We start from the raw sequence: 27,621 nt of genomic DNA, 5'->3' as shown, positions 1-27,621 counted from the left end.
AGAACCATCCTAGAACCATCGTATCAGCCGTCAGCATTGATTTAGAAATTCCACTCAGACTCGAGACCTGCCCAGCAGCTGCCGTGTATTTCTGCCTTAAACACTTCATAATTTGCTTGGCACATATTCGCAGTTATGCACCAGGATAAGCTATTTCTTTTAAATGAGCTCTTAAACCCCAAGGTTACCGAGCTTTTCTTGAATGCAAAACACCTCTGGGGCCTTTTTTGACACACAAGCAAGTCTTCTTTTTTTAAACTTACAAAAAAGATCATTTAGTTTATTCAAGCTAATAAGCATTCATTCGGCATATGTGCTTATTGCTGGGCACTCAAAGGAAATGCCGTGATGAATAGAAACAGTCCGAATCCTCGCAGAGCATACATTCTCATCGAAGAGTAGTGAGAGAATAAGTCCGTAAGTTACTACACCTTGGGTACAGCCATGAAGGAAAGGAAGGGCTCGGTTGGGGCAGTCATTCCAAGGGCAAGGGAAACGTATTTTGGATAGGCTGGTCAGGGAAGACCTCGCTGAGGAGGTGACATTAAGCTAAGGCCGAAAAAATGAGAAGGATGTGACCCTAGGAAGAGTGTGGGGAGAGAACGTTCAAGCAGGGGTGGGGGATACATACACAGAGAGGCTGCAACAAGAAAAAGCTTGAACATCTTGAAGGCACTTTAAACAGTACCAGTATAGGGGTGCCTGGGTGGCTCAGTTGGTTGAGCATTCAACTTCGGCCCAGGTCATGATCTCGTGGTTCATGAGTTCGAGCCCTGCATCGGGCTCTGTGCTGACGGCTCGGAGCCTGGAGCCTGCTTCGGATTCTGTGTCTCCTTCTCTCTCTGCTCCTCCCCCACTTGTGCTCTGTCTCTCAAAAAATAAATAAATGTTAAAAAAAAATTTTTTTTAATTAAAAAAAATAAAAGCCTGGATGGCTCAGTCGGTTGAGCCAGCTTCGGCTCAGATCATGATCTCGTGGTCGTTGAGTTCGAGCCCCACTTCAGGCTCGCTACTGTCAGCACAGAGCCCGCTTCGGATCCTCTGTCGCCCTCTCTCTGTCTGCCCCCTCCTGTGCTCTCTCAAAATTAAACGATATCAGTACAATGTGCTCTCACTTTTTGTTGCTTTGTTGCTGGTGCACATCCACTTCTTCAAGGTTCAGTGCAGCAGGGTTTAGGTCTGTGCAGGTTTTCAGCTGGAATTTGGGTTTTGCCTTTCCGGAAGGATGCCTACAGGGCAGCTATAGAAAAGTCCATGAAATATTGATCACAAGCCAGTGGAGATGAATGGAAAAAAAATTAAAAGGAGGAGGAGGAGGTGGATTTTGATGATCCTAAAATATCTCTAAGGTTCACATACACAAAGAACACATTAGGCGGTCTAATGCTGGTGTTCATTTGAAAAGCAGTCTGATTTGTTCTCTGAATTCAAGATATGCTTGCTCTGACTTTGCATGAAACTGCTGATTTCTTATAATTGATCCATAGTACATATTCTTTTCACTATACCTTATGCCTTTTGCAATCAGGTAATTTTATGAGTTTGTGTGTATGTCTGTGTAGATATGTGTATGTATGTATACATATAATTATATGTATATTATGTACATACAAATATTTTATTTTTATTTATTAAATATTTGTTAGCATGTGTGTGTGTGTGTGTGTGTGTGTGTGTGTGTGTATGTATAATCCCCCTGCCAATTACTTCCCAGTGGCTTTTTCCACCACTGTTTCAGAGGAGTCATCCTCATTTCCAATATTAACTATGAAAGTGCTGGGGCGCCTGGGTGGCGCAGTCGGTTAAGCGTTCGACTTCAGCCAGGTCACGATCTCGCGGTCCGGGAGTTCGAGCCCCGCGTCAGGCTATGGGCTGATGGCTCAGAGCCTGGAGCCTGTTTCCGATTCTGTGTCTCCCTCTCTCTCTGCCCCTCCCCCGTTCATGCTTTGTCTCTCTCTGTCCCAAAAATAAATAAACATTGAAAAAAAAAATTAAAAAAAAAAAAAAAAAAAAAAAAAAGAAAGTGCGTGCCCAGGTAGGAGCTGACTTAGATTCAGTCCACTCCCAACAGGTTGATCCAAATAGGACATTTCTCCTGTCACAGGCATGGCTATAGCTAGTAACTCATTTGTATTTCAAAGAAGCCAAAGCTTTAGTGAGCATTTCACACATCTTTAATTATGGATAATCTACTGGGATGGACACAATGTCCTGACATTCATGAAGTGATTGTAAAATAAAGGCTCTCTTCCACTTGTGATTGAGTTCCCCCATCGCATCTCCAACAGAGTTTACATTTTAACGAAACAAAATCATTTTATAGGCACATACTTGATTTTAAAGTGGAGAAGGCCTTTTTAAGTATAGCAGCAGCACAAGAATAATACAAAAAGACAAAGATTGATAGGTGTCCCTGCATAAGCATATAAAATTTCTGTTTCTAAAAAACAAAAATGTATCACAGTGTGTTCAGTTGCAAAAAAAAAAAAAAAAGAGAGAGAGAGAGAGAGAGAGAGAGAGAGAGAGAAAGAAGAAAGAAATAAAAGAGAGAGTAAAAGAAAACAAAAGAAAGTGCACTTCAAACCAGCATAGAATTTGTAACGGATTTGATGACAAGCCTTCGTTGTGCCTGCTCTTGAATCCTCTTCATTCTAAGTGTGGCTCCCCCTTGTGGTTGTGAGATAGCTGCTAACAATTTCAGCGGCCACATTTTCTCCATGGTCAAGGAGAGTCACTTTCAGAAAGAAGTCCTTGGATGTTTTCTCAGAAGAGTGAGAAATTTCCTTCCTCAGAACCACCTGTCCAAATTCTTCTTGTGTTTTATTGGCTTGACCCAAAAACCATGGCCAGGAGATGGTAAAGGGCAAAATGCTAAGAAATCTTCACAAATGTAATAAAAGGTTGGCTTATTTTCATATATAAAAAGCCCTTACAAATCATTATGTAAAATTATGAGTGTGTGATAGGTAAAAAAAAGGAATGAGGAGATATTTCACAAAAGAAACCTTTCAAATAGCTGGTGAATTTTAAAAAGTTGAATAACACTAATAAAGTAATTTCATCATAGCAACAATATATTATCAGTTTAGTCACTTCTTTTTATAAATTTGTTTTATTTTTTTAATGTTTATTCATTTTTAAGAGAGAGAGCATGAGTGGGGAAGGGGCAGAGGGAGGGAGACACAGATTCTGAAGCAGGCTCTAGGCTCTGTGTTGTCAGCACAGAGCCCAACGTGGGGCTTGAACTCACAAACTGCAAGATCATAACCTGAGCTGAAGTCAGACACTCAACCGACTGAGCCACCGAGGTGCCCCTAGTCACTTCTTTTTAACTGTTCACATGGTAGAGTTTGGAAATGGGAACTTTAGTATGTGGTAGGTGAAAACAACAGCAATTCTGTGTCTAGAACCTCGTAAACCATTTATATGCATGAATTTAGGTATGATGATACCACTAAAATGATATTCATGATTGCCAAAAAAGAAATAGAAAATACTCTGGGGTGCCTGGGTGGCTCAGTTGGTGAAACGTCTGACTCTCGGTAAGAGCTCAGGTTGTGATCCCAGGGTCGTGGGATGGAGCCGTGCATTGGATTCCATGCTGACAGCACAGAGCCTGCTTTAGATCCTCACTCTCCCTCTCTCTCTGTCCCTCCTTGGCTTGCTCTCTCTCTCTCAAAATAAATAAACACCAAAAATATCTTACACCAATAGAATACGCCAAAAACAGAAAACACCAAAACTGTCTTACAGCAGACTATTGGTTAACTGAACCATGTGTATCTATCTGACTGAGTACCATCAGGTCATTCAGAATCACATTACAGGAGGCTTTTTGATCACATGGGAAAATGTACCTGGTGTATCAAATAAAAACCATTCCAGAGCATTTTATGATTATTATGTGGCCCCAGTTTTGTATAAAATATGTATTTAATCATAAAAGAAAATGAGTCCATTTGACTACCTAAAACTGAACGAAGAAAACAGAAAAACCACTTCTGGATGGCAGTATACCATAAACAGAATCAGAAGGTCACCGCCTGGAAACAGATTTAAAACACCATTGACAAAAGGATCATCCCTTTCATTTATAAAGAGTTCATATAAGTCAATAAAGACAAGTGAAAGAAAATGGATTAAAAAGACTAGAAATACACAGTTCATGAAAAAGAGTTACAAATGACAAATAAAAATATAAATGTATTTGAGGTGCCTGGGTGGCTCAGTCCGTTAAGCGTCCAACTCTGATCTCAGCTCAGGTCTTGATCTCAGGGATGTGAGTTGAAGCCCTGAGTTGGGCTCCACGCTGCATGTGATGCCTACTTTAGAAATATATATTATGCTAAGCAAAGTAAGTCAGAGAAAGATAGATATCACATAATTTCACTCATATGTGGAATTTGAGAAACTTAACAGATGATCATAGGGGAAGGGAAAGAAAAACAAGATAAAAACAGAGGGAGGCAAACCATAAGAGACTCTCAAATACAGAGAACAAACTGAGGGTTGATGGGGGTGGGGAAAATGGGTGATGAGCATTAAGGAGGGTACCTGTTAGGATGAGCACTGGGTGTTATTTGTAACTGATGAATCACTGAATTCTACTCTTGAAGCCAAGTCTACACTGTATGTTAACTAACTTGAGAATGAATGAATGAATGAATGAATGAATGAATGAATATGTGTTTATGTATATGTATATCTATATATATAACATATACATATATATGTATATAAATATTTTTTAAATAGATTCTAGAGAAGTTCATTGAAAAATTAATCACATTCCTACTGACATCAATTTTAGATCTGTTGTGACTTGCTTGGTACATAACTAAGAAACTTCACTTTTCAAATATTGTATTACAAAATATTTTGGGGGGAAGAAATGGTAGGAGTTCTTACAAGATTATGTTTCTAGTAGGATTTTCAATAATAATAATTGTTACAGCTATGTGGGCAAATGTAAAACCTCAACATCACTGAGCATGTCTAGCATTTTACTTTATCTAGATCTTTCTGTAAATAGTAACATCTCTTTCTGTGTCACCACATTATTCTAGCATGAACTACATACTAATTTGATCCCATGTATCGCCCGCTTTTATAAATCATGCACTCAATGCCATTGTATTGGGGTGGGGCGGTAATTGAGTTATGACCAGTAATGGTCTTCATAGTTTCTTAATCCTATTATGTTCAACCTGTGTAAACTTGAACTGTCAAAAAAGTATCTGTCCTTATTAAGTGTACATTTTCTTATGCTATTCCCCCTTACACTAAGTACAGTCTAAGACAGGGAAATGAAAAGAGGAAGAATATTTCTTGTTCACCCTAAGTATTCCAAGCACCCTTGTCCAGATTATTTCTTTCCCCCAAGAAACATCTTTCCCCAGTATCCCTGTCATGGACACAGGGACACTGGTAACTGTGGTATGCTGGGCACAGGGATACATTGAGAAGCACTCGTCTAAACACAGCCCTGCACTGGTAACTGATGGCATGCTGAGACACAGGGACACACTGAGGAGCACTCATCTAAACACAACCCTGCTAGCAACATCTTACATTGCCTAGAACCAGAGCCAGGCTGTTAGCAAGAGTTGTGAACGTGGGTTGCATTCCTCTGTAGAAGCAGAGATCTCAGGTCTAGAAAATTAGTGTTCCCCAAAGTCAAGCGTTTGCCAGTAGAAATATGTTAATGTATGACTCAAAGAAACTTAAGTCAAATATATTCCTTGTGGTTTTTCTAATGGGGAGTTATTAGAGAAACTTATAACAACATATTTCAAAAAGAAGTGCTTTTTAAATACCTATATTTTTTAACTTTATCTTGAGAAAGAACAAGCATGTGAGCAGGAGAGGGGCAGAGAGAGAGAGGGAGAGAGAATCATAGCACAGAGCTCAGTGCGGGGCTCGAAGCCATGAACTGGGAGATCAGAACCCGAGCCAAAATGAAGAGTTGGATGCTTAACCAACTGAGCCACCTAGGCACCCCTTAAATACCTATTTTTAATGTACATCACATGTCTAGCACAAGGCCTGGCACATAGTAGTACAATAACGTTGTCTCTCCCTTCCCTTATGAGTAGTAACAGTAATCAGAGGGAAACCAAAGATTGTGGTCGTCAATTCCATGTGTACTTTGGATTGGAAAGAACCTTTGAATAAATTTTTCTTAATTTTTTCTTAAATTTTTCTCATTACCGGTAACTATTTAACAGAATACTAGTGCTTGCTTTTTTAAGTTAGCTAATACAACACCCTCACTTTTCAGGTGAAGAACCTGAAGCCTCCAAAATTTGACTGAAAAATTCTCCCAGTAGTCCAGGGGAATGCCAGCCTCTTGCTCCGGGTCAGGACTCTTTGTACTCCACCCCCAGACTGTGCTAGTCAGGGAGCTGTCCCTCTGGGCAGTGCTGGACTTCTTGAAAAAGTCTCACTGTGGCTGAGGATTCAAGCTTTGTTACATGACTGGATCTTACTTTTTAAGGAATTAGGTTGTAGCTGTTTTCCAGAGATCTCATAGGCATTTTTTTCTAGGATATCATGGGTATCTCCTCTCTTCCTTCATATTCCCTACGGATGCTACACATACAGTAGGAATTTAGGAAATTCTTGTAGAATGAACCAATGCTCAAAATAATGCTATGCCAAAGCAGCATATTTTGGGATGGTATATCTTGACTCCCTTCCAAATGAGTAATCTGTACACAAAGGATTCTGTAGTCAAATGTTTTTTACTTTCTGTTGAACAAAGTTAAAATAGATTTATTTACATGAAACTTTTCAGAGCTTTTAATATGCTAAATGTGCATCATGACTTTCCCAAAAGAAATTACAGTGTGCAGCTTTCCTGGATTAAATGAAAATGGAACTCTTTTTCAGAGAGCATTTCAAAGGCCCTGTGTCCCAGAATTCACTTTTGGAACGCTATAGAAAAGAATGTTAGGATGAACCATTGGCAGGTCCTTTCAAATATTAGTTATTATGTGAGCTTTTGCATGGTCTAGGGAACCATTTAAAATTGAGATCATTTGCAGGCATCTGAAAGCAAAGGTCTACTGGGTTACCTTTTTAAGGAGTCCTGCATGTTTTAAATACTAAACATAAAGTTTAGTTTCTTCAAAAGTCAGGACATTTGTTACACAAGGTAGAAGCCCAACTTGTACCTATCAGTATTAGATGGAGGTAGATCTGGGGGTGGACAAAGCAGTAGACATCTTCAGACAAAGCTGAAACATCCCTAAGATGCCTCATCAGATCTGTTCATGTGCCTACACACATGACCAAAGCCTATTGTTCTCTGTCAAAAAGCAGATTTGAGATAGCCTTGACCTCAAGAGATTTTGAACGTGAGTTATCAATTGTATACACTCTCTTTCAGAAAAACAAAGTCAAACCAGAGAGAGCAGTCACTTCAGCACAGTGCCACATAGTGTTTACATTTGAACAGGGCTGAATCCTGAAAGGCTCATCGGAGCTATTTAACCCGTTAGCTGGAGTAATTTTATTTTTAATTGTCTTCAAAATAATTGCATGTGGGGCTTTGATAGAGTTCATGCTCAGCTGGTCTTCTGACGCTAATTGACCAAGAGGTCCAATTGCTTCTTGAAGCTACAGTTGCAAGTAGGCTGTCAGATCGTGGTATCATCATAGTAAAGAAGAAGTGATTAGCAGGCAGTCTTGTGTAGACTGAAGAATTGTGAGGCCACCATTAGCCAGATCCATTCTGGACAAGGCCGTGTATAAAATGTATGAGTCCTAAATGAAGGTTTACAAGTCAGCTGACTTTGCAAGTTAGTCAGCCAGACGATGGTAAAGCAGCTGAGGGATGGTAAATTACATTCCACCAGGCATACACAAGCCTACACACACTCTACTAAGTTCATCAGGACAGCTTATAATGATCAGACTCACATCTTTCTTTGTTTCTTTCGTTCGTTCGTTCGTTCATTCTTGTCTATTTTACTGGTTTTACATTTGTTTGTTGACTAAAGCTTTGGTTATTTCATTACTTCTTAATTTCCCCCTGTGTCCTCAAGATGCTATTAATTTATCTATAAAACTAAAGAATTTTGTGTCTAAATATATGCCAAGAACCTACAAATTCTATCCACTCAGTCTTATTTTCTTCTTGTTACATACTAACCTGCTATTCTGGTAAAAACATTGGCACTGGCACTTCGTAAATAGTACTTTAAGTCTTTCTTCATTTTATCCTTCATAGAATATTTGAGTTGAAGAAGAGTAACTTGGGAAGACGTTACTGTCTTTGAGTCTTTTTAAAAAAATAACTCCTAGAAGAGGCCAATCCTTCATTAATCAATCAGTCATGAAATACCCACAATAGGATGCAACCATCATATTCTACAGTAGTTCCCCCTTGTCCACAGGGGATACATTTCAGTATCCCCAGTGGATACCTGAAACCATAGATAGAACTGAACCCTGTATATACTGTGGGTTTTTTCCCCATATGTACATACCTGTGATAAAGGTTAATTTATAAAAAAGTACGTAAGAGATTAATAACCATAACTAATAATAGAGCGATTATAACATTATATTATAAAAGTTATATGAATATGGACTCTGTCTTTCAAAATATCTTATTGTGCTGTACTTACCCTTTTTCTTATGATGATATTATGAGGTGATAAAATGCCCATGTGATGAGATGAAGTAAAGTGAATGACATTGACCTTGTGATGCAGCGTTAAGCTACTATTGACTTTCTGATGATACCTCAGGAGTACCGTCTGCTTCCACACCATGGTTGACTGTGGGTAACTGAAAATGCAGAAAGCAAAACCATGGATAAGAGTGGGGGGAACTACTGTAATTTGATGGGGTATGTGGATAGATTTTGTGGATTTTACGGTTTGCTTATAGTTCAACCTGTTACCTAAATAAATTCTTCTCTACAACTCTTTAACAATCAGAAACTGTCAGAACTCTGCCAGAATAACTATCTGGGGGAACTTAAGTTTAGAAACATAGGAAAGATGCTTCTCCCAAAAGTTGTCCCTAGGCATGGAGGGCCTGGGGAACTGAAATTTTGAAGGGTTCTGGTTGTGGAAACCAAGAGAATATCCAATTCAGAGTACTGGGGAACTGTTTGAGAACAGGACAGAAAGGGCACAACCCCCATGAGTACTAGAAAACAAAAACAGAAAAACAAAACACAGAGAACCGGGGGGGTGGGGGGAAGGAAAGCTGACCTGTGTTTATTTCTGAGACTAAGCTGAAGATACATAATTGACCTACTTCTTAATAAAGCATAACCTAGAATCCTACATATTTTGCAAAATGAATCTTGTACTTTAATGACAGCCAGATGTTGCTTTGAAATGCCTGACCACTGAGGAAGTATGCACCAGAGGAAAACATGGTAGAATTAAGATGGCGTTATAAAAACATCTGCTTAAACATGACAGATTGTGTTTATATCCACTCCCTCTCAAAACCCCTAAATGAGCAGTAAGGGATAAAAATGGTGGAAACCCACAAGGACAAATAGAACCATCGTAGCAACAACAGACAAGAGCAACAACATCAACATAATTTTAGAAGTAAGTGGATGTGTGATTAGTCCCCCAAGCAGGTGGAGAAAGCTGACATCTAAAGTGCCTGCAGGGAAGAAGGCAGACAGGTAAGCCAGTTTACCCATCCATAGGGCTGTAGAAAATTCAGGAGTGGGAAGGGCCAAGAACCTTTGGAGGTAAGGGTAAGGAGGAGAGCTGAAGGAGGAAGTTGGTTGACAATCTGTATGAAAAGCAAAATAAAGGTCTCCTCCCAGACCGCACAAAGCCAGGTGACGACCTCAGTCTCATTCTGGTAGAAGAAGCTTACTCTGAAAAAATAGAACCAGAGAAGCTCTTGGCTCTGGGGAACACCAGGCACAGTGGAGGAGAGGAGTCAGGCACCACATTGAAACCAAGGAAATTAAGTGAAAATCTGGATTCTAAAGATTCCCCACCGCCCCACCCCCACCCCCACCCCATGCCTCTTTACTCAGAATTCTGGCAGCAAAGAGGAAAAACACTAAGACACTGACATTCTGGAGTTCCTCACAGATGGTCCCCACCTAATTACTCTATGTATTAAAGCTCCCATTCATAAAGCACATACACAGATTTTTTGAGTGGCATTCCGTAATGGATGGCCAAAGATCCCCAGACATTTGGACATTTGAGGAAGGCCTCTAGCACAAAAGGCTGAGACCAAGACAAATGGGAGAATAAGGGACTTAGAAGTAATATACAATGCAGGGAGCAGTGTAAAAAGTAAAACCATGATTCATATCCACAGAGAGGAAAAATGAGATGTTGCTTTTGTTAACCAAGAGCAATGTGCTTTTAAAAGAAATATTTGGAGAACACAGATAAGCTCTTGAAAATGGAAAACATGACAGCCAAAATAAAAGATTTAGTATGAGGCTTGGAAGATGAAGGTGAAAACATTCATTCATTCAGCAGATACTATTGAGAGGCTACTGTGTCCTTGACATTATTCTAGGCAGTGGTGTATCATCCGTGAGCGAAAAAGACAAAGAGCTCTTGGCCTGGTAGAGCTTACATTCCAGTAGGAGGAGAGTGTAAACAGTGCAATAATACATGAGTTCCATGGTGTTGCAGAGGGTCAAGTGTTAGAGGCAGGAGAAAAAATAGAGCATGGTAAGAACAGAGAGTGCCAGAAGGGAAAGATGGAGACAAGTTGAATTTTAATTTTTTTTTCAACGTTTATTTATTTTTTGGGGGACAGAGAGAGACAGAGCATGAACGGGGGAGGGGCAGAGAGAGAGGGAGACACAGAATCGGAAACAGGCTCCAGGCTCTGAGCCATCAGCCCAGAGCCTGACGCGGGGCTCGAACTCACGGACTGCGAGATCGTGACCTGGCTGAAGTCGGACGCTCAACCGACTGCGCCACCCAGGCACCCCGACAAGTTGAATTTTAAATGGATGGTCAGGGCCAGGCTCACTGGGAAAGTGACCACTGAGCAAGGATGCAGAGAGAGAGAGTGAAGAAGTTGGCCGTGTGATATCTGGGGGGAAGATCATTCTGGGCAGAGGGAGCAATTGAGTCTTGGACTGGGGAGGCCTGGATTGAGGCCTGGACTCGGGACGCCTGGGTGGCTCACTCGGTTAAGCATCTGACTTCAGCTCAGGTCACGATCTCGCGGTTCGTGAGTTCGAGCCCCATGTCAGACTCTGTGCTGACGGCTGGGAGCCTGGAGTCTGCTTTGGGTCCTGTGTCTCCCTCTCTCTCTGCCCCTTCCCCCACTCATGCTCACTTGCTCTCTCTCTCTGTCTCTCTCAAAAATAAATAAACATTAAAAAAAAAAAAAAAAAAAGGAAGGCCTGGACTCAAGAGGGTGCTGGCCTGTGTGAGGGGTGTTGGTGGAGGAGTGGGGGGGGCGGGTAGCTGGGGGTAGATGGCAGGGTGGCTGGCCTGTGTGGGAGGGGGGGGTGCCAGGGTGGCTGCAGTTGGCGGGGGCGGGGGGTAGGTAACCACACCAGAGAACGTGGTGCCTTGTAGGTTAGTGTGGGGGCTTTGGTTGGCTGTTACTCAGGGAAATGCAGATCAGGGAAATGCAGAATGGTGGCAAAGTTTTAAGCAGAGAAGTGACATGATCTGATTTTGGTCTTGAAAGGATCACTCTGGCGCTGTGTCGGCAGAGTCAACTACAGGGGGTAAAGGTACACAGGAGAGGAATTGGATTCTCTCAGTAGCAAGGATGTATCCACTGTTCTCTGATGGTCTCTCTTTGTACCTGGGCTATTCCGAGTCAGCCTCTCTGTTTGCCTCTGTCCTTTTTCCTACCTAAGAAATGACTTGCTGGCCCTCTCCCCTGTCAGCCTGCCTTCTGCTTTATATCTTCAGATTAACTTTCCCTCCCAGATCCCACTGTGTCTCCTTCAGCTTTCAGCTTCCACTCTTGCATCATATCCTAAAACATATAGTATCTAGTTAGTTCCTCTTTAATGTTAATACCGTTTTAACAAGGGCCCCTTTGGCTCCCTTGTTTTTTTGTTGAACCTCTCTAGACATATGCAAATAAATATTAAACATTTGCTTATTGAATGTAACATTTAATTCTCTGCTTTCTGACATTCCATCATGAGGCAAAGTCCTCTACAGTCACAAGCTTTATATGACTCTCGAAAAACCCAACAGCTTAAGCTGCTTTAAACAAAGAGGGAAGTGGGAAAATCAACAACATCCCTCCCCTGCACAGACTAACAAACTCTTATGGGAGTATATCTGTTTAAACCAAATATGCTTAGATTACAAGGAAAAATACATGAATAATTTTTTTCATGTAGTCCTTTTCCTCTGTAGTTTTTCAATGCTACTTTTTCTCTGAGTAAAAAAACTAAAGCCTAAGGGACTTCTGATAAAGTTGGCACTATACCCGCAGGCTCACAAAAATTTCTTTCCCCAAAATTTGCTGAAATTAACAAAAATGTAAAACTTCCAAAGAACATGCTTTGAACCCCAAAACCAAGAAAAGATCCCAACTTCATACCATTAGCTGAGAAATGCCACCCAGAAAAAGAAAAGTGGGACCAAACTGAACGAAGGTACTAAAAAGATCAATACATTCTTCAAAGAGAAGAGTGGAACATGGAAAAGTACAAGGAGGGAATTCTGAAAAGTCTCACTGCTTTTGCTGGTGTTGGCATTGAGTATAGGTGTGCCAGAGGGAAGGCTTAGAATAATCCACACCCGTCTAGGGATCCCTTCTTCCATCAAGAAGACATTCTCCCTCAGGCAAGAAGAGTGCAGAAGGTTTACCATCCTTCCTTGCCTCTGATATATCAATAAGTGGGCAAGGAATAGGGGAAGCGCCTATTAGAAATAATATTAGGGCTGAATCAAGAGAAAGCTCCACAAGACATGGAAAAAAAGAATAGCTGTCCTCCATCAAGCTACGAGATTACAAGACACCCCAGACTCGGTGAAGCAAACTTCTGGTGCATTTCTTTTCTTTTTCTTTTTTTTTTTTCTTTTTTTCTTTTTAATGTTTGTTTTGAGAGAAAGAGCCAGAGTGTGAGCAGGGGAGCGGCAGAGAGAAAGGGAGACACAGAATCGGAAGCAGGCTCCAGGCTCTGAGCTGTCAGCACAGAGCCCGACGCGGAGCTCGAACCCACGAGTGAAATCATGACCTGAGCCGAAGTCGGACGCTTAGCCGACTGTGCCTCCCAGACGCCCCTGGTACATTTCTTTACTCTTAAGGAAGGAGCTCGATGGCAGCTACCTCAAGCCCCAGCTCTCTTTTCCTTCCTCTTGGGCAACCGGGAGACTAAATAAAGCATATAAATAATGGACATCTGGTCCACATTACAGGTGGAAGAATGAAACAATACCCAATCCAACACTATTTGGGGGCAGTTAGTAGGCTGAGAAAGAATGGCTCACATTCATTAGAGTTTCCAGGACGCACGGACACGCGACTGAGGCAAAAAGTCTTCACATACAAAAAAGAAAGTAACACAGCCCGCTGATGACAAATAAAGAATAGTCATAACTACCCGTGCTTATTGAGTACTGGCTATCTACCAGGCATTGTTTTTTAAGGGTTTTATGTGTATTAACGCCTTCAATCTTCACAATACGGGTACAAGCTAAGCACCATTGTCATCTCTGTTTCACAAGTAAGAAAACTAAGTCAGAGAAGTTAAGAAGCCGGCCCAAGCGTACCCAGGGTTTGAACACAGGCATTCTGTGTCCAGAGCCTGTTCTCAGCCCCTCTGCTCTTGCCCTCCAAGACACAGCATTTTAGACAACTGGTTTATTCTCAAGGAAATCAAAGAGAACAGAAATTTACAGGACATGCACCCTTTCTTGGAAGCTATTGGAGGGAGGAAAACCAAGAAAAAGGAAGACAAATCCTCGGGGATCCAATATGGAAGAGTAGTTTAAAAAGTTTCTGGGATAGGAACTGTGCCCTAGGCCAAAGGGGCATAAAGGATACGGGGAATATCAAAGAAAAAGACAGGTGATGTACTCAACAATCAGAAAAGTCATCACTGATCATTTGATGGATCTGTTAGAGCACCGTCAAAAATTAGCAGTAGGTATATAGAAAGTAAAGCAGGTTTTTAAAATGAGTCAGTTATTAACTATAAGCAAGCACGGATTTACATGACAAAGGAAAGTGCAGAGATAGAGCGAATCTATATGTAACATATTTAGTGTATATTCTATGGAAATCATTTGTGCATTATATAATAGTATAACATGTAATGTAAATACTATCGACTTAAATGTTTGATGTGATTATTATTGGGATGATAAAGGAGAGGTAAGAGGGAGGTGAGAGAGCCAAATCACCAATGTCTATAATCTGGATAATGTCCAAAGGGATCAACCAAGAAATAACAGTATATGTGCATTATTTGTTACTACTGGAAGCAGTAGTTAGAACAGTTGTGTGGACTGAGACTGCGAGGTGGGGCAGTGGGATCAGGTGGGCGAAAGGAAAAGCTGCTGTCTTTTTAAATCAGCATTTGATTTGTAGAATACCATCTGACTTTTTTAACTAGGCAAAACCCAAAGAAGCCAAAAACAAAGATGAAATGTTGTTAAACGTTAAAACCTCCCCCTGAAGAAGCACTTACTTATAAAATGCTTTCCCCCCCCCCACAAATTACTAAAGAATTAAACCAAAAACATTTTAATGAGAAACTCTGTGAACCCTCCTTAAAAATTAAAAATTGATTTCCTATACAGGTATGGCTCCAGGGAGTCTTAACTGCCTTTCTGTTAAAGAGAAAAGCAACCAACAAAATGAAACTTTGAAAATTGTGTTTTGTTTAAGAAATTGAATCACAGACTTCCACCCTGTAATTGTATTCTTTTGGTTTTTCAAGATGCTAAAGAAGGGACCTTTATTTTAGCACTAGGGTGGAGGCGTAACAAAGCCATCTGCATGATGGATTTGGCGACGGGGAAGAGAGCCATTTTGGCTAAAAAGGGTTGCTGTACTGACGCCACGTGCAGAAACAAGTTTTCCCTGCCTCATGGTCTTTATATATTCTGTTTATACGTGAGCTCTAGGTTCCCATCGCAAACTGCTCATGTGTCATGTTTCCCTTACATAGCATGGCTTTTCTTGACTCGTTGGTTCCTCTTCGGGGTCCCTTGGTGACCTCACATGTCGCTTGCAAAAAAAAAAAAAATCTATCCATATCGTGCAGCAGGCTGAAAAAAGGAGAACATCGCAAGCACGTATGATATGCCAGTTTAGGAGTCGGCATGAAGAAATCCTAAAATGACTGTAATAAAGGAAGCATTACACAAGGTTTTCTGAGAAATTGGTGGGCACAGGTGGGGATTTAAGAGGAAATGAAAGAAACCTGAGGGAGTCTGGAAGCCCCATACTGTGGGCTTTGAACTAGAGGTTGAAAATCTTGGTCCTGGGAGGCTGGAGACGGGGTGGGGGGGGGGGTCGATACCAACAGCCCAGGAACTGGAACGGCTAATTAATTAGCAGCAGTAACTATCAACCAGAACATGATGGCAGTGTGTACGAGCAGTTTGTTGAAGAAAGTGATGTGTGTAGTTTGGGGTCTTGGAGACTGTAGTAGCAAATAAGGAAGAGAAAGGGGTTTATGCTGGAAGTCTTGTAGAAGGAGTAAATTTTGGTGGTGGAGGGGAAGAGCCAACAATGAAGTAGAGATTATGCCAAATTCCTTTTTACTTGAGAGACTGAGAAGTACAGGAATGTGGGCAGAGGATCCTGAAGGAAAAGCATAGGTACCTCTGACTTCACCATGCTTGGGTAAAGCAGGCACAGAGACATTTATATATTGTGTGATTGATTTCTGAGCACAGAAAAGATGTTAAAAGATTCTTGGTCATCTGGTTTACCCTTTCCCTGGGATTACATCTAAATTGCGGGATTACATCTAAATTTACACAGCACCTGGGGAAGGGAGCCGCACAGGCTGTGTAGAAGTCCGTTTGTAAATGCAGCGTGAGGGGACACTAGCGGCCAGTGGTGTAGTCTGTGTAAAGCTAGGTTTCATTAGAGAACTGTAGACGTTGATGGCTTTTGGTTCTGACTCATCCTGCTTCCTTTCAGCATCCTTAAAATATTTGTCCAGAGGGGCGCCTGGGTGGCTCGGTCGGTTAAGCGTCCGACTTCGGCTCAGGTCATGATCTCACGGTCCGTGAGTTCGAGCCCTGCGTCAGGCTCTGTGCTGACTGCTCAGAGCCTGGAGCCTGTTTCAGATTCTGTGTCTCCCTCTCTCTCTGCCCCTCCCATGCTCTGTCCATGCTCTGTCTCTCTCTGTCTCAAAAATAAATAAACGTTAAAAAAAATTTTTTTTAATAAAAAAAATATATTTGTCCAGATACATTTGCATTTTGGCTTTCTTCTCTTCATGACTGTTCAAGGACTCTGCTTCAGAGTCAGCACACAGCCCAGCCTGGTGGACGTCATGAACAGGTAGACCGCTGAAGCCAATGACCAACGTGACTCCTGGCGCCATCTGTTGGTGGCAGGCGGAACTGACGTGCTTTGTCCCTGCCTGATTTTGTTGGCAATACGCAAGATCCCACGTTGGTACTTCATAAGTAGAGGAGCGTATACGATTTCAAAGTCATGTACTACCGACTGAGCCAGCCAGCAACACTTTTCTCTTTCTTTCTCCATTGTGAAGGTGTGGCGAGGCACGCTTGCCCGCATGCGGTACAAGAGAACCAAGGCAGCTCTGACGATTATCAGATATTACCGACGTTACAAAGTGAAGTCCTACATTCACGAGGTTGCCAGACGCTTCCACGGCGTCAAGAGCATGAAGGACTACGGGAAGCACGTGAAGTGGCCAACCCCACCTAAAGTTCTTCGCCGTTTCGAGGAGGCCTTACAGGCAATTTTTAATAGGTAAGAGCCTGCTGCTTCCATTTATGGTAACACACTTAATATATAAAGTCACAAATCTGAGACCGTGGTATTGGCCCAGCCGTCTGCCCATGTGACTTTTACCTCATGTCTTCAGGTCTGAAGGTTTTGCTTTCAAAGGGGCATCTGTTTACCTCTCAAAATAGCGGAACCTGTTTGTATCTTTCCCTGTGTCAGCACACAGCTGACAGCAGTGTGCACAACCCCTGAATCATGCCATAGTTAAGCTATTACATGCTATCTCTTTCTTTTATGAGCAAGAAATAACTATTTATTAAAATCACCACATAAAACTCAAACCAGAAAGTCTGTTAATCCTTTGCTTCTCTATCCTGGTTATGAAACATACCAAGGAGTTTATGAAACATACCGATGCCCACATCCTGCCTCCAGAAAGTCATGTTTAACAGAACCAGAGAGGGGGGCCCAAACAGAGGTCCTTTTTTTTTTTTTTCTTTGAGAGAGAGAGGGAAAGAAAGAGGAGTGCAAGTGGGATAGAGAGAAAGAATCTCCAGCAGGGTCCACACCCAGCACAGAGCCTCACGACCCTGGGATCATGACCTTGGTTGAAATCAAGAATCAGACACTCACCCAACTGAGCCACCCAGGCGTGCCAAACAGAGGTTCTTTCCAAAGTTTCCCAGATGACTTTAAAGTACAAGGGGGAATGCAGTTGTTTTAAAGCAACCTTTTTTTATTTTTTTAACACAGTAAATAAACACCCATGTAAAATCTAATATCTTTTCAGCTGATCTTCGTTTTTGGCAGGCTGCCCTGAATCTGTGTGTAGTTAGTTACTCACAGCTCCCTCCCTTTCATCCCATAGCCTGTTTGTTGCCACTGGGCACCAGGTACATTTAGCTGTGGCTTAGATACAGCCATCCAGTCACACACACTAAGCTAGCAGTCTCAAATGTGGTCATGTGGCATTGGGGTATTTCCCAAAGAACACGATGAAATAATTGGCCTACTGAATGTAAAAGAACTAATTTCTAATTCTGTGCTAAATCAGATTTCATCTTCTTTTAGAGTTAGCTCTGTATAACTGGTGGCAGATATCAAAAGATGTTTAAAAATGCAGAGGAAAAAAATGCTTTAATATGTATCCTATTTGCCTTTTGTACAAAGAAAAAGAAAAGAAAAAGAAAGAGGAATGTTATCTCATAAAAAGGAAAAAAATCAAAGAGTAATTACTGAAAGCAAAATTACCTCTGTTCTCAGATCTAATACGATCAATGTTCACTGTAAACCTTGGCAGGCTTTTTAATGCACAGGTAAGTGTTTTTCATGAATGGTATCCGTAACCTGCACTTTTGACATAATTTAAAAAGTAGCTAAGCTGTACGTGAATACATGCTCACTATGGTTTTTTTTTAAGTAAAATAATACGGAAATATATAGGATATCAAGTTGAAATTCTCCATACCTCCTCTCCTCTCCTCTCCTCCATCATATTTCCTTCCCCTGAGATAATCACTCATTAACAGTTAGTTTGCACCCTTATATACGTCTGTGTCTGTGCGTTTACAAACACATGCCCCCATGTAAGGGACAGCATGGTATAATGGTTAAGAACACAAACCCTGAAGCCTGGGTCCATGTTCAGTCTCTGTTGCTGCCTGGTTGTGTAACCTTGGGCAAACTAGATAATCTCTCTGTGCCTCAGTTTCCATACCGTATTATGGTAAAAGTAGCGTAATAGTAGTACCTGCTTGTAAGGTTGTTGAAAAGGTTATGAGTAAATAGATCTATGAAGCGTTTCAGATAGTAACTGACACATAATAAACACTGTAGAAATGTTTGTTCATACTAAGAGTGTGTATGCATATCACATATCATTTGAGACTTTTTTCCTCTCTTTTTTTACACAAATAAGGTTATATGACTACTTAAAGTTTTTGGAGGGGCACCTGGGTGGCTCAGTCGGTTAAGTGTCTGACTCTTGATTTCAGCTCAGGTCATGATGTCAAGGTTCAGTTCATGAGATCGAGCCCTACGTTGGGCCCTATGCTGGCAGCATAGAACCTGTTTGGGAATCACTGTCTTTCCCTCTCTCTCTTTCTCTCTAAATAAATCAATAAACCGAAAAAAAAAAAAATTGGTGGGGGGGGTGGGGGGGAGACCTGTCCATGACAAGAAAGATCTATGTAGTATTTTTAATTGCCACCAAGAATTATTGATTTGACTGTGTCGCACTGTGACCTGTACAGTCTTCTTTTTAGATTTTGATGGTTTTGTATATGGCCTATAATTGATTAATTATTGCAAAATTCAGTTTATTCGTTTAGCAGATACTTACTCCAGGCCAACTGTGTCGTGGTCACTGGCCTGGGTTCCAGGGATATGGTGACAAAAAATAAAGATATAAGAGATAGTCCCAGGCTTCTTGGGAATGAGCACGTTGAAAATAACGCATCTGCTGTGTCTGCTAACCTTGCGCACACACAGACACACGCGCGTGTGCACACACACTAAATGAATCCTGCCAGTTGTGTTAATCTCGTCCAAAGGCAGACTTTTTCTGTTAAGGGCCAGATAATAAATATTTTAGGCTTTATGGGCTACATATGGTCTCTGTCACATATTTTCCTTTGTTTTGCTCTGGTTTTGTCAAACATGTAAAAACTATTCTTAGCTCACGAGCAGCACAAAACCAGGCCATAGGCTGAATTTGGCACAGACTGTGGTTTACCAACCCCTGATGTAGTCACTGTATCCTACTTAATTTATTCTTAACTTTTTTGATCTGTGGACTACTGAGAAATTAAAGGATTCCACTCTGATCATGGGTTTTTGTTTGTTTTGTTTGTTTTCTAAAATCGCAGCGTGTCTAATCATGGTTAAGCTCGCTCCTGTTCCTCACAGTAATTCTTTTCCATTCTGGAAAGACTGGGAGCCTTCCTCATGCTCAGCTTTGCCCCCCTTACCATGTTGTCGAGACTGGTGATTTGTATGGCCTCCATAAACATGCTGTTGGGGGCTACATAGGTTTATAGGTGACAGTTTACTTATCAGATGCCCAGCATGCCTCTGGAGTCAGTCACGTATAGGCCTTGTCCTGGGCCACTGTGGGTAGTGAAGAAGGGACAGACGGACTGGGCACTGAGGCCGAAAACAGACCAGCAGATAGAGCAAAGACGTCCCCCCACTGAGAATAAAATTTGGAACCTGAGGGCTAATTGGGGCAGTTGCTCAGCAAGCCGCTTAGTGTTGTAGGATGTGCCCGTCATCAGTTGACCTTGACTATGACCACCAACTGCTCCCAACCTGTCATTCTGCCAGCCTTTTGTGGAATGACCTTAGGACAGTCTGTCCCATTGGAGTGTCAGTTGGCCCCAGAGAGCAGAGAAGAGAATTTCACTCTTAGGCTGAGCCTTTACTTCTTCCATGGCTGTTGTTTTTGTATCCTGCTACCTTTGACGCTGTCTGCTGCAGCAGATGGCCCCGTCTCACCACGGGCAGCCATTCTTTGTGCGGAGAACTGGCACATCTCCCACCGTGAGATCCTTCACCGCCTGTCCTGGCCACCAGCCCTGGCTACTTCAGGCCCAAGGACTGTCCGTGCCATTTCTGCTGAAGGGGTTCCTCTCCTCCCACCAAGTGGACCGCACAGTTCAGCACTGAGCCACCTCACCAGCAGCTCGGGCCCGTCTGCCTCGAATCTCTAAGAAATGCTTCATGTCTTTCAGTTCATTGATATCGTTCTCATTTGCTGGTGCTGCTACAGAGTTTTTCCTCGTTTTTATATTTATTTGGTTATTTCAGTAGGAATTTAAGAGAGAAAAACAAACCTTTAGGCTCAAGTCACCCTCTTGAAAATGGAATACATCTTGGGCAAGTCTTAGATGGAAGCCTAACATTTCCAGTCTAACATTTCGTGTACCTACTTAGGGGAGAGAGCACCACCTCTCCATGTTAGGTGCGTCTCATCCTCATGTCCTGAGGAAGCACAGCCAGAGAACCACCGGCCCGATTACTCCATCTGATAGAAAGAAGTTCTGGGGGCGCCTGGGTGGCTCAGTTGGTTAAGTGTCTGACTCTTGATTTCGACTCAGGTCATGATTTCATGGTGCGTGAGATCGAGCCCCGTGTCAGGCTCCGTGCTGAGCATGAAGCCTGCTTAAGATTCTTTCTCCCTCTACCCCTGCTCTCTTTCAAGGAGCAGGAGAAGGAGGAGGATGAGATGGAGTTGGGCATGTTGTTATTCTGGGTTTGCTTCCATTCCCCTGCTTTAAGACGGCATAAGTGCATGTAGGGCTCAGATGGCTCTGATAGAATAAAAGCTTTGTGCTTGTTTTTCTCAATCAGGAATAGATTAACTTATGTTTTTTAGTTACTTGGGCCAACAATCTCAGAGTCGTCTTTAAATTCTCCCTTATTCTCTTGCTCCCACATCTAATACATCGGCATCTCTCCTGGCGTGTCCTTCAAAACACATCTTGGCCCAAAACCTATCTCTGCCTCTACCATTCCTTCTGCAATCCCAGCCGTTGATCTCTCCCATGTGCATTACACAAAGAGCCTCCTACCCACTCCAGCCTTCTTTCACACGGCAGTTGGGATGATCCTGTAAAGCAGGGGTCAGGTCATGTCCCTTCCTTGTTCAGAACCTTCCAGTGGCTTCTAGTCTCATTCAGAGTAAAGGCCAGAGTCCTCACAATGGCCTCCGTGGCTGTGGATCTGTCCCTGGGCTCCTCTCTGGCCTCCCCACCTGCTCCCCTCCCCCACACCCTTCCTGCTGCAGCTTCACAGGGCTCCTCACTGGTCCCCCAACCCACTCAGCAGGTACACACTTTAGAACCCTTGCACTACTGTGTTCTTCCTGGAGAAGACGCTCTTGTTCAAATATCCACACACCCCCCTCACTTCCTGAATGTCTCTGCTCACAGATCCTGATCAGTGGTGCCCCCCCAGACCTCCCTATATCAATAACACCCCAAACCCGTTCCTGCTCTCCACGGTACCCCTGTCCTTCCTTCCTTGCCTGAGTTTCTCCATAGCACTTAGCACACCACTCATGCTTGTTGGTTTCTTTGCTGTCTGTCCCTGCTTCTAGAATGTAAGCACCTAGCAGAAAGGACCTTTATCTGACTGTTCACTGCTGGGCCTCCACCGCCCAGCATCAGGAGTTTAGTAAGTGCCTAGGAAGCATTTATTGATTAATGAGTGATGAATCCAAACTGTCTGTGCTCTAACTATAACTGTTAGGAGAACCCACGTATCATGAAGTTCTAGTTGCTTTCAAAACACACAAATGACAAAGAAAGTTATGCAAATCTTTGTCTAACAAGCTCTGTGTATATTTTGGAGACCTTTGATTTTTTTTTTTTGGTTGTTGTTGTTGTTGTTGTTGTTGTATTGAGTAGCATGCAAGTACTTTGGTTTAAATTCTGCTCAATGGCAGCTCAGTTATTTTGGGGAATGAATGGGATTGGGCTTGTAAATCCTAACATATTTCGTTTATTGACTTACAGATGGAGAGCATCCCAGCTCATCAAGAGCATGCCCGCCTCTGACCTGCCCCAAGTCAGGGCAAAGGTTGCAGCCATGGAAATGTTGAAAGGCCAAAGGGCCGACCTGGGACTGCAAAGAGCCTGGGAGGGCAACTATCTTGCTTCGGTACGTCCAGGAGAACAAAGTACAATCGACTCCTGCTCCCTTTACAGGAAGGATTTACAGAAAGGGAAGAATTTTTCTGCAAGAATTTGTGGAAAGAACAAGACACCTACAGAAACTAAACTTCTATAAGTGATAAGATACTAAACAAAAAGATTTTGTTGCTTCTAACTGTGCAATATTTGATGTTTCCCTGCTTTAAAAAAGGTTGTCTGTGTCTCTGTGCCATATGTATTAGGTACACTCCGCAACCTAATTTTTACACATTTAAACATTCATTCCCTTGCATAAGTCAGCAGCAATTTTTAATTACCACCTTTATATTAATTATTCCCAAAGCAACATTTCATTCTCCCTCCCATCCCTTATTTTAAAAATTTTATAGGCCCTCCGGTATTATTGTGACACCCCTTTAGCTGCTCACCATCTGGGATGGGAGATAAAAGTATGTGTGTGAAACTGAGCATGGTTACAAAGCAGGCAACCGAAAGATTCCCTTTTCATCTAAAATGCTAAGCAGACTCATTTTGTCATGTTTCCTTTTTCTTTCAGAAGCCAGATACACCTCAGACCTCAGGCACTTTTGTCCCCGTCGCAAATGAACTGAAACGGAAGGACAAATACATGAACATCCTCTTTTCCTGTCACGTCCGTAAGGTGAGGCGGGCTTGAAACAGACCTCCACGGGAAGAAAAGATGCATTCAGATGAACTTAAACTAGCCGTGACTGCAGGAAGACATCACACAAGGTCCATCCCTAGCTACACCACCAGTGAGCTCTGCCTGCCTGTGGGGAGGCATGGGTGTAATGGCTGATGTGACTTCGGCTTCAGGGATAGGTTCTGAAGCCTTTGTAAGGGAAGTGGAGATTTTTGGTAACTGTTTCTAGGGAGGAACCTCCCCGAGATCAGGGATTTGTATTTTACTGTGTGTGAGTCTTTCCTAGCATGTGCCGGTCTACCTTGCATTTCATGAGCATTTAGTACCTTTTTTTTAATAATTATTTTTAATATTTTATTGATTTTTGAGAGAGAGAATGAGAGAGTGAGCACAAATTGGGGAAGGGCAGAGGGAGGAGGTCAGAGGATCCAAAGCAGGCTCCGGGCTGACAGCAGAGAGCCCAACACGGGGCTCAAACTCACGAATCACGAGATCATGACCTGAGCTGAAGTCGGATGCCCAACTGACTGAGCCACCCGGCACCCCAGATGGTCATTTAGTATTTTTTTATACATGTTTTATTACTATTTTAAAGGAGGGGAGGGAGGAAGGACATAGGTTAGAAAAAGGAGAAGAACAGAGAATTTGGGAGGTGGGGGAAGGGGGAAGTTATGAACTATGAATATAGTTGCTTATCTGAGGCAACACATGGGTGTGGACTGTTATTCACCTATAGATGATGGCCTTGGGGCAGGCAGAAGTGTGGAAGTTGGAGAGTGGAAGGCAGGGGACATAGTTGGTTTTTTAAAATTGTAGAATACTTGTTTTCAAAACATACAGAGGACATTACAATAATTAATAAAAGCATTGTGCAAAATTAAGCAAATAAACTTCAAAATATTAATGAAATGGGTGAATTTAAGAAAAATATTTCCTAGCTTGACCCCAGAAGAAACATTGACAAATATGCCAATATATTCCCAAAGGAGGAAAGAATTATCTCATAACAAAAGCCCAGGTTTGGGTGATTTTACAGTTGTTTTCTTTCAAATCTTGAAACAATACACAATTGCGATGTTATTCAGGTCAAAATAATGAAATATTTTTCCATTGTAAGTTTGGCAAACTTTAAGATGTTGATAGCAACCAGTGTTTGCAAGAATTTAGAGGAAACACTGTTGGTAGGAGGCCTTTTAAGTGAATAGTTTGGCAATAGCTATCAAAAATTTAAATGCTCAGACCACTTAATCTAGGAATTCCACAACTCAGGATTTATGGTACAATATATTCACACGTATATCCAAAAATAGAGTTTTATATGTTGTAACAGCCAAAACACTGGGAAAAAATTACATAAATATATGATTAGACAAACAAATTGTGTATGTGCACCGTAGAATACAGTGTAGCTATAAGATGAACAAAAGAAGGATAAATGTTAAAGAAACTTGAAACCATGGTTTTCCAGTCACTCACATCAAGCAAGGGAAGACGGCGATTCCTAAGATACAAGAAGTAAATGAGTGAGCCCTGCAGTTAGCTGGTTTACTTCCTTGAGAGACTTTCTAGTCTGTGGATGAGTGGGGAAGCCAAGGCAGAGCTCAGTAGACTCCGCTAGTGAAACAAGAGAGCTGAGCTGAGAGACATCACACAGCTGGAGTTTGCAGAGCAGAGAGACAGAGAACAGCATGCTGCATAGGGGGACCTCCAGATAGCCTCAGAAGGTCCACAGCAGGTGTTCATCTGGGCGCTGCTCAGCATGTGCATGTGAAGCAACTACCCAAGGTCAGAGAAACAACCACCCCAAAGGGTAAGAAGCAACAATGGCCAGCACTCACCAAGGGTTGCAAATAGTACCTGCTCCCACCAACCTTTGGAAAAACCTCATGATTCATTGGATACCAGGGAGAGTACAGACAGAAATCTTGGCATTGCTCTTAGGGAGTAATTAGCCCTTGACTAAATGCTGCCCCAATCCCAGCCAGCAAATCTTGAAAACGTGACCCAAAAGAACCATACAGTTTCCAAGAAACCTGTGCCCCAGAACAAAGCTCAAAAATATTTATGGGAATACAAACTCTTTAGCACCCAAAAGATAAAATTCAGAATTTGTGCCATTGGATCCAAAATTACCACGCTTACAAAACAGCAGGAAACTACAACCTATAATGAGAAGCAAAGTCAGTCATTCGAACTGATCCAGGACTGACATAGATTATAGAATTAAAAGACAAGGTCAGGGGCACCTGGGTGGCTCAGTCAGTTGGGCATCCGACTTTGGCTCAGGTTGTGATCTCATGGCTCGTGAGTTCGAGCCCCGTGTCGGGCTCTGTGCTAACAGATCAGAGCCTGGAGCCTGCTTCGGATTCTTGTCTCCCTCTCTCTCTGTTCCTCCCCTGCTCACGCTCTGTCTCTTTCTCAAAAATAAATGGACATTAAAACAAAAAAACAAAAGACAAAGTCATTAAAATAATTGTTATGCATATGTTACGGATAGGGATAAAAAACAGCCTCTAAGGTCTTTTTTTTTTTTAATTCACTTGATGAGGTTAACAGCAGTGTAGATATTGCAGAAGAAAGATTTGTAAACTTGAAGATACAGCAATAAAAGTACCTGAAATGAGACACAATGAGAAAAGGGGGGAAAAAGATGCCACCGCCTTAAAAAAGAGCAAAAAATTAGGACCCTGCAAGACAGTGTCAAGTGGCCCAATACACGTGCTTGTGGAGTCCCTGTAGGAGAGAAGAGAAGGGGGAAATTTAAAATATTTGAAAAAATAATGGCTGAAATTTTTTCAAATTTGATGAAAACTGCAAACTCTTAGACTCAAGAAACTCAACAAACCCCAAACACAAAGCAACATGAAGAAGACTGTACCAAGGCACAACATGATCAAATTGCTTAAAAGCAGTGATAAAGAGAAAAAAGAGGGGCACCTGGGTGGCTCAGTCGGTTGAATGTCCAACTCTTGATTTCGGCTTTGGTCATGATCTCACAGTTTTTGGGATCAAGCCCCACATCGGGCTCTGTGCTGACAGTGCGGAGCCTGCTTGGGTTTCTCTCCCTCCCTCTCTCTCTGCCCCTCCCCTGCTTGCTCAAGCTCTCTCTCACAAAATAAATAAGCATTTTAAAAAGAAAAAAGATTGAGGAGAAAGATGAGGATGCATCAGATTCCTTGTCAGAAAACAATGCAAATGAGAAGATAGTTGGATGTGAGAGCTTCTTCTACTGAAAGAAGACAAAGGCTGTCAACCTAGAAGTCACCACCCACTGAATACATCTTTTAAAAACCAAAGTGACACGGGGGCGTCTGGTGGCTAAGTCTGTTAAGCATCTGACTTCAGCTCAGGTCACAGTCTTACCTTTTGTGAGTTTGAACCCTGGGTCGGGATCTTGCTGTCATCATGGAACTTGCTTTGGATCCTCTGTCCCCCTGTCTCTAAGTCCCTCCCCTGCGCATTCTCACTCTGTCTCTGTCTCTGTCTCTCGCTCTCTCTCTCCCTCAAAATAAATAAACTTAAAAAAGATTTTAAATAAATAAACCAAAGTGAAGTAAAGACTTCTTCAGACTTATCCAAAAATATGCATTACAGGAAATGTTAGAGAATGTCCTTCAGAGAGAAGGAAAGTGATTCCAGACAGTAATATGGGGCATACACCAAGGAATGAAGAGTAAGGGGAATGGTGGCCACATGTGTTAATAATATTTTTCTTATTATTTAAATTTTGGGGGGCACCTGGGTGACTTAGTTGAGCGTCTGACTTCAGCTTAGGTTGTGATCTCACAGTTCGTGAGTCTGAGCCCCACATCGGGCTCTCTGCTGTCAGCACAGAGCCCACTTTGGATCCTCTGTCCCCCTCTCTATCTGCCCCTACCCCGCTTTCTCTCTCTCTCTCTCTTTCTCTCCAAATAAATAAATAAACTTTCAATCAATCAATCATTCGATCTCCTGAAAAGACAATTGCATACCAGTGCTCATAGCATTCTTCACAGTAGTTAAGGTGGAAACAACCCAAATGTCCACGGACAGATGAATAAAGAATACATGTATCCACATGATGGAATACTGTTCAGCCATAAAAAGGAATGAAATACATGCTACAGGGTGGATGACCTTGAAGATATTATCTGAGTGAATAAGACACAAAAAGACAAATACTGTATTACACTTATGTGAAGTAATAGATTAGTTGCATTAATAGAGAAAGAAAGTAGAATAGTGATGACCCCGGGCTGGAGTATTCAAATATTCTGAGGAAGAAGAGATCACCTCAATACGATACAGACTTTTTAACAAAATAGGCAGTAACTTTTTTTAAACTCCGAATGAAATAAACATCACCAAGGAAAGCTTGTTGACAGTATGTTGGAGTCTAATTCTGAACTCATAGATCTGGAAACTCTTTTAGAAGTAGACCTGGAG

At 42.0% G+C, this 27,621-nt stretch overlaps 1 protein-coding gene across 3 annotated transcripts in view; it reads left to right on the top strand.

The window, feature by feature from the left end:
* The window catches only part of MYO1D (myosin ID), a 368,653-nt gene that overhangs the window by 190,236 nt on the left and 150,796 nt on the right, over positions 1–27,621 (top strand). For all 3 annotated transcript variants that reach the window (XM_045488082.1, XM_045488080.1, XM_045488083.1), the window contains exons 17-19: positions 16,679–16,902; positions 22,395–22,539; positions 23,089–23,193. In XM_045488082.1, coding sequence (XP_045344038.1) covers positions 16,679–16,902; positions 22,395–22,539; positions 23,089–23,193 — 474 coding nt within the window. The remainder of the gene's footprint in view (positions 1–16,678; positions 16,903–22,394; positions 22,540–23,088; positions 23,194–27,621) is intronic.

This window comes from Leopardus geoffroyi, chromosome E1, assembly GCF_018350155.1.
Source record: "Leopardus geoffroyi isolate Oge1 chromosome E1, O.geoffroyi_Oge1_pat1.0, whole genome shotgun sequence".
Classification (NCBI taxonomy): domain Eukaryota; kingdom Metazoa; phylum Chordata; class Mammalia; order Carnivora; family Felidae; genus Leopardus; species Leopardus geoffroyi.
Note: the sequence above shows the minus strand (reverse complement) of the source record. Positions and strands in the feature narration are given on the sequence as shown.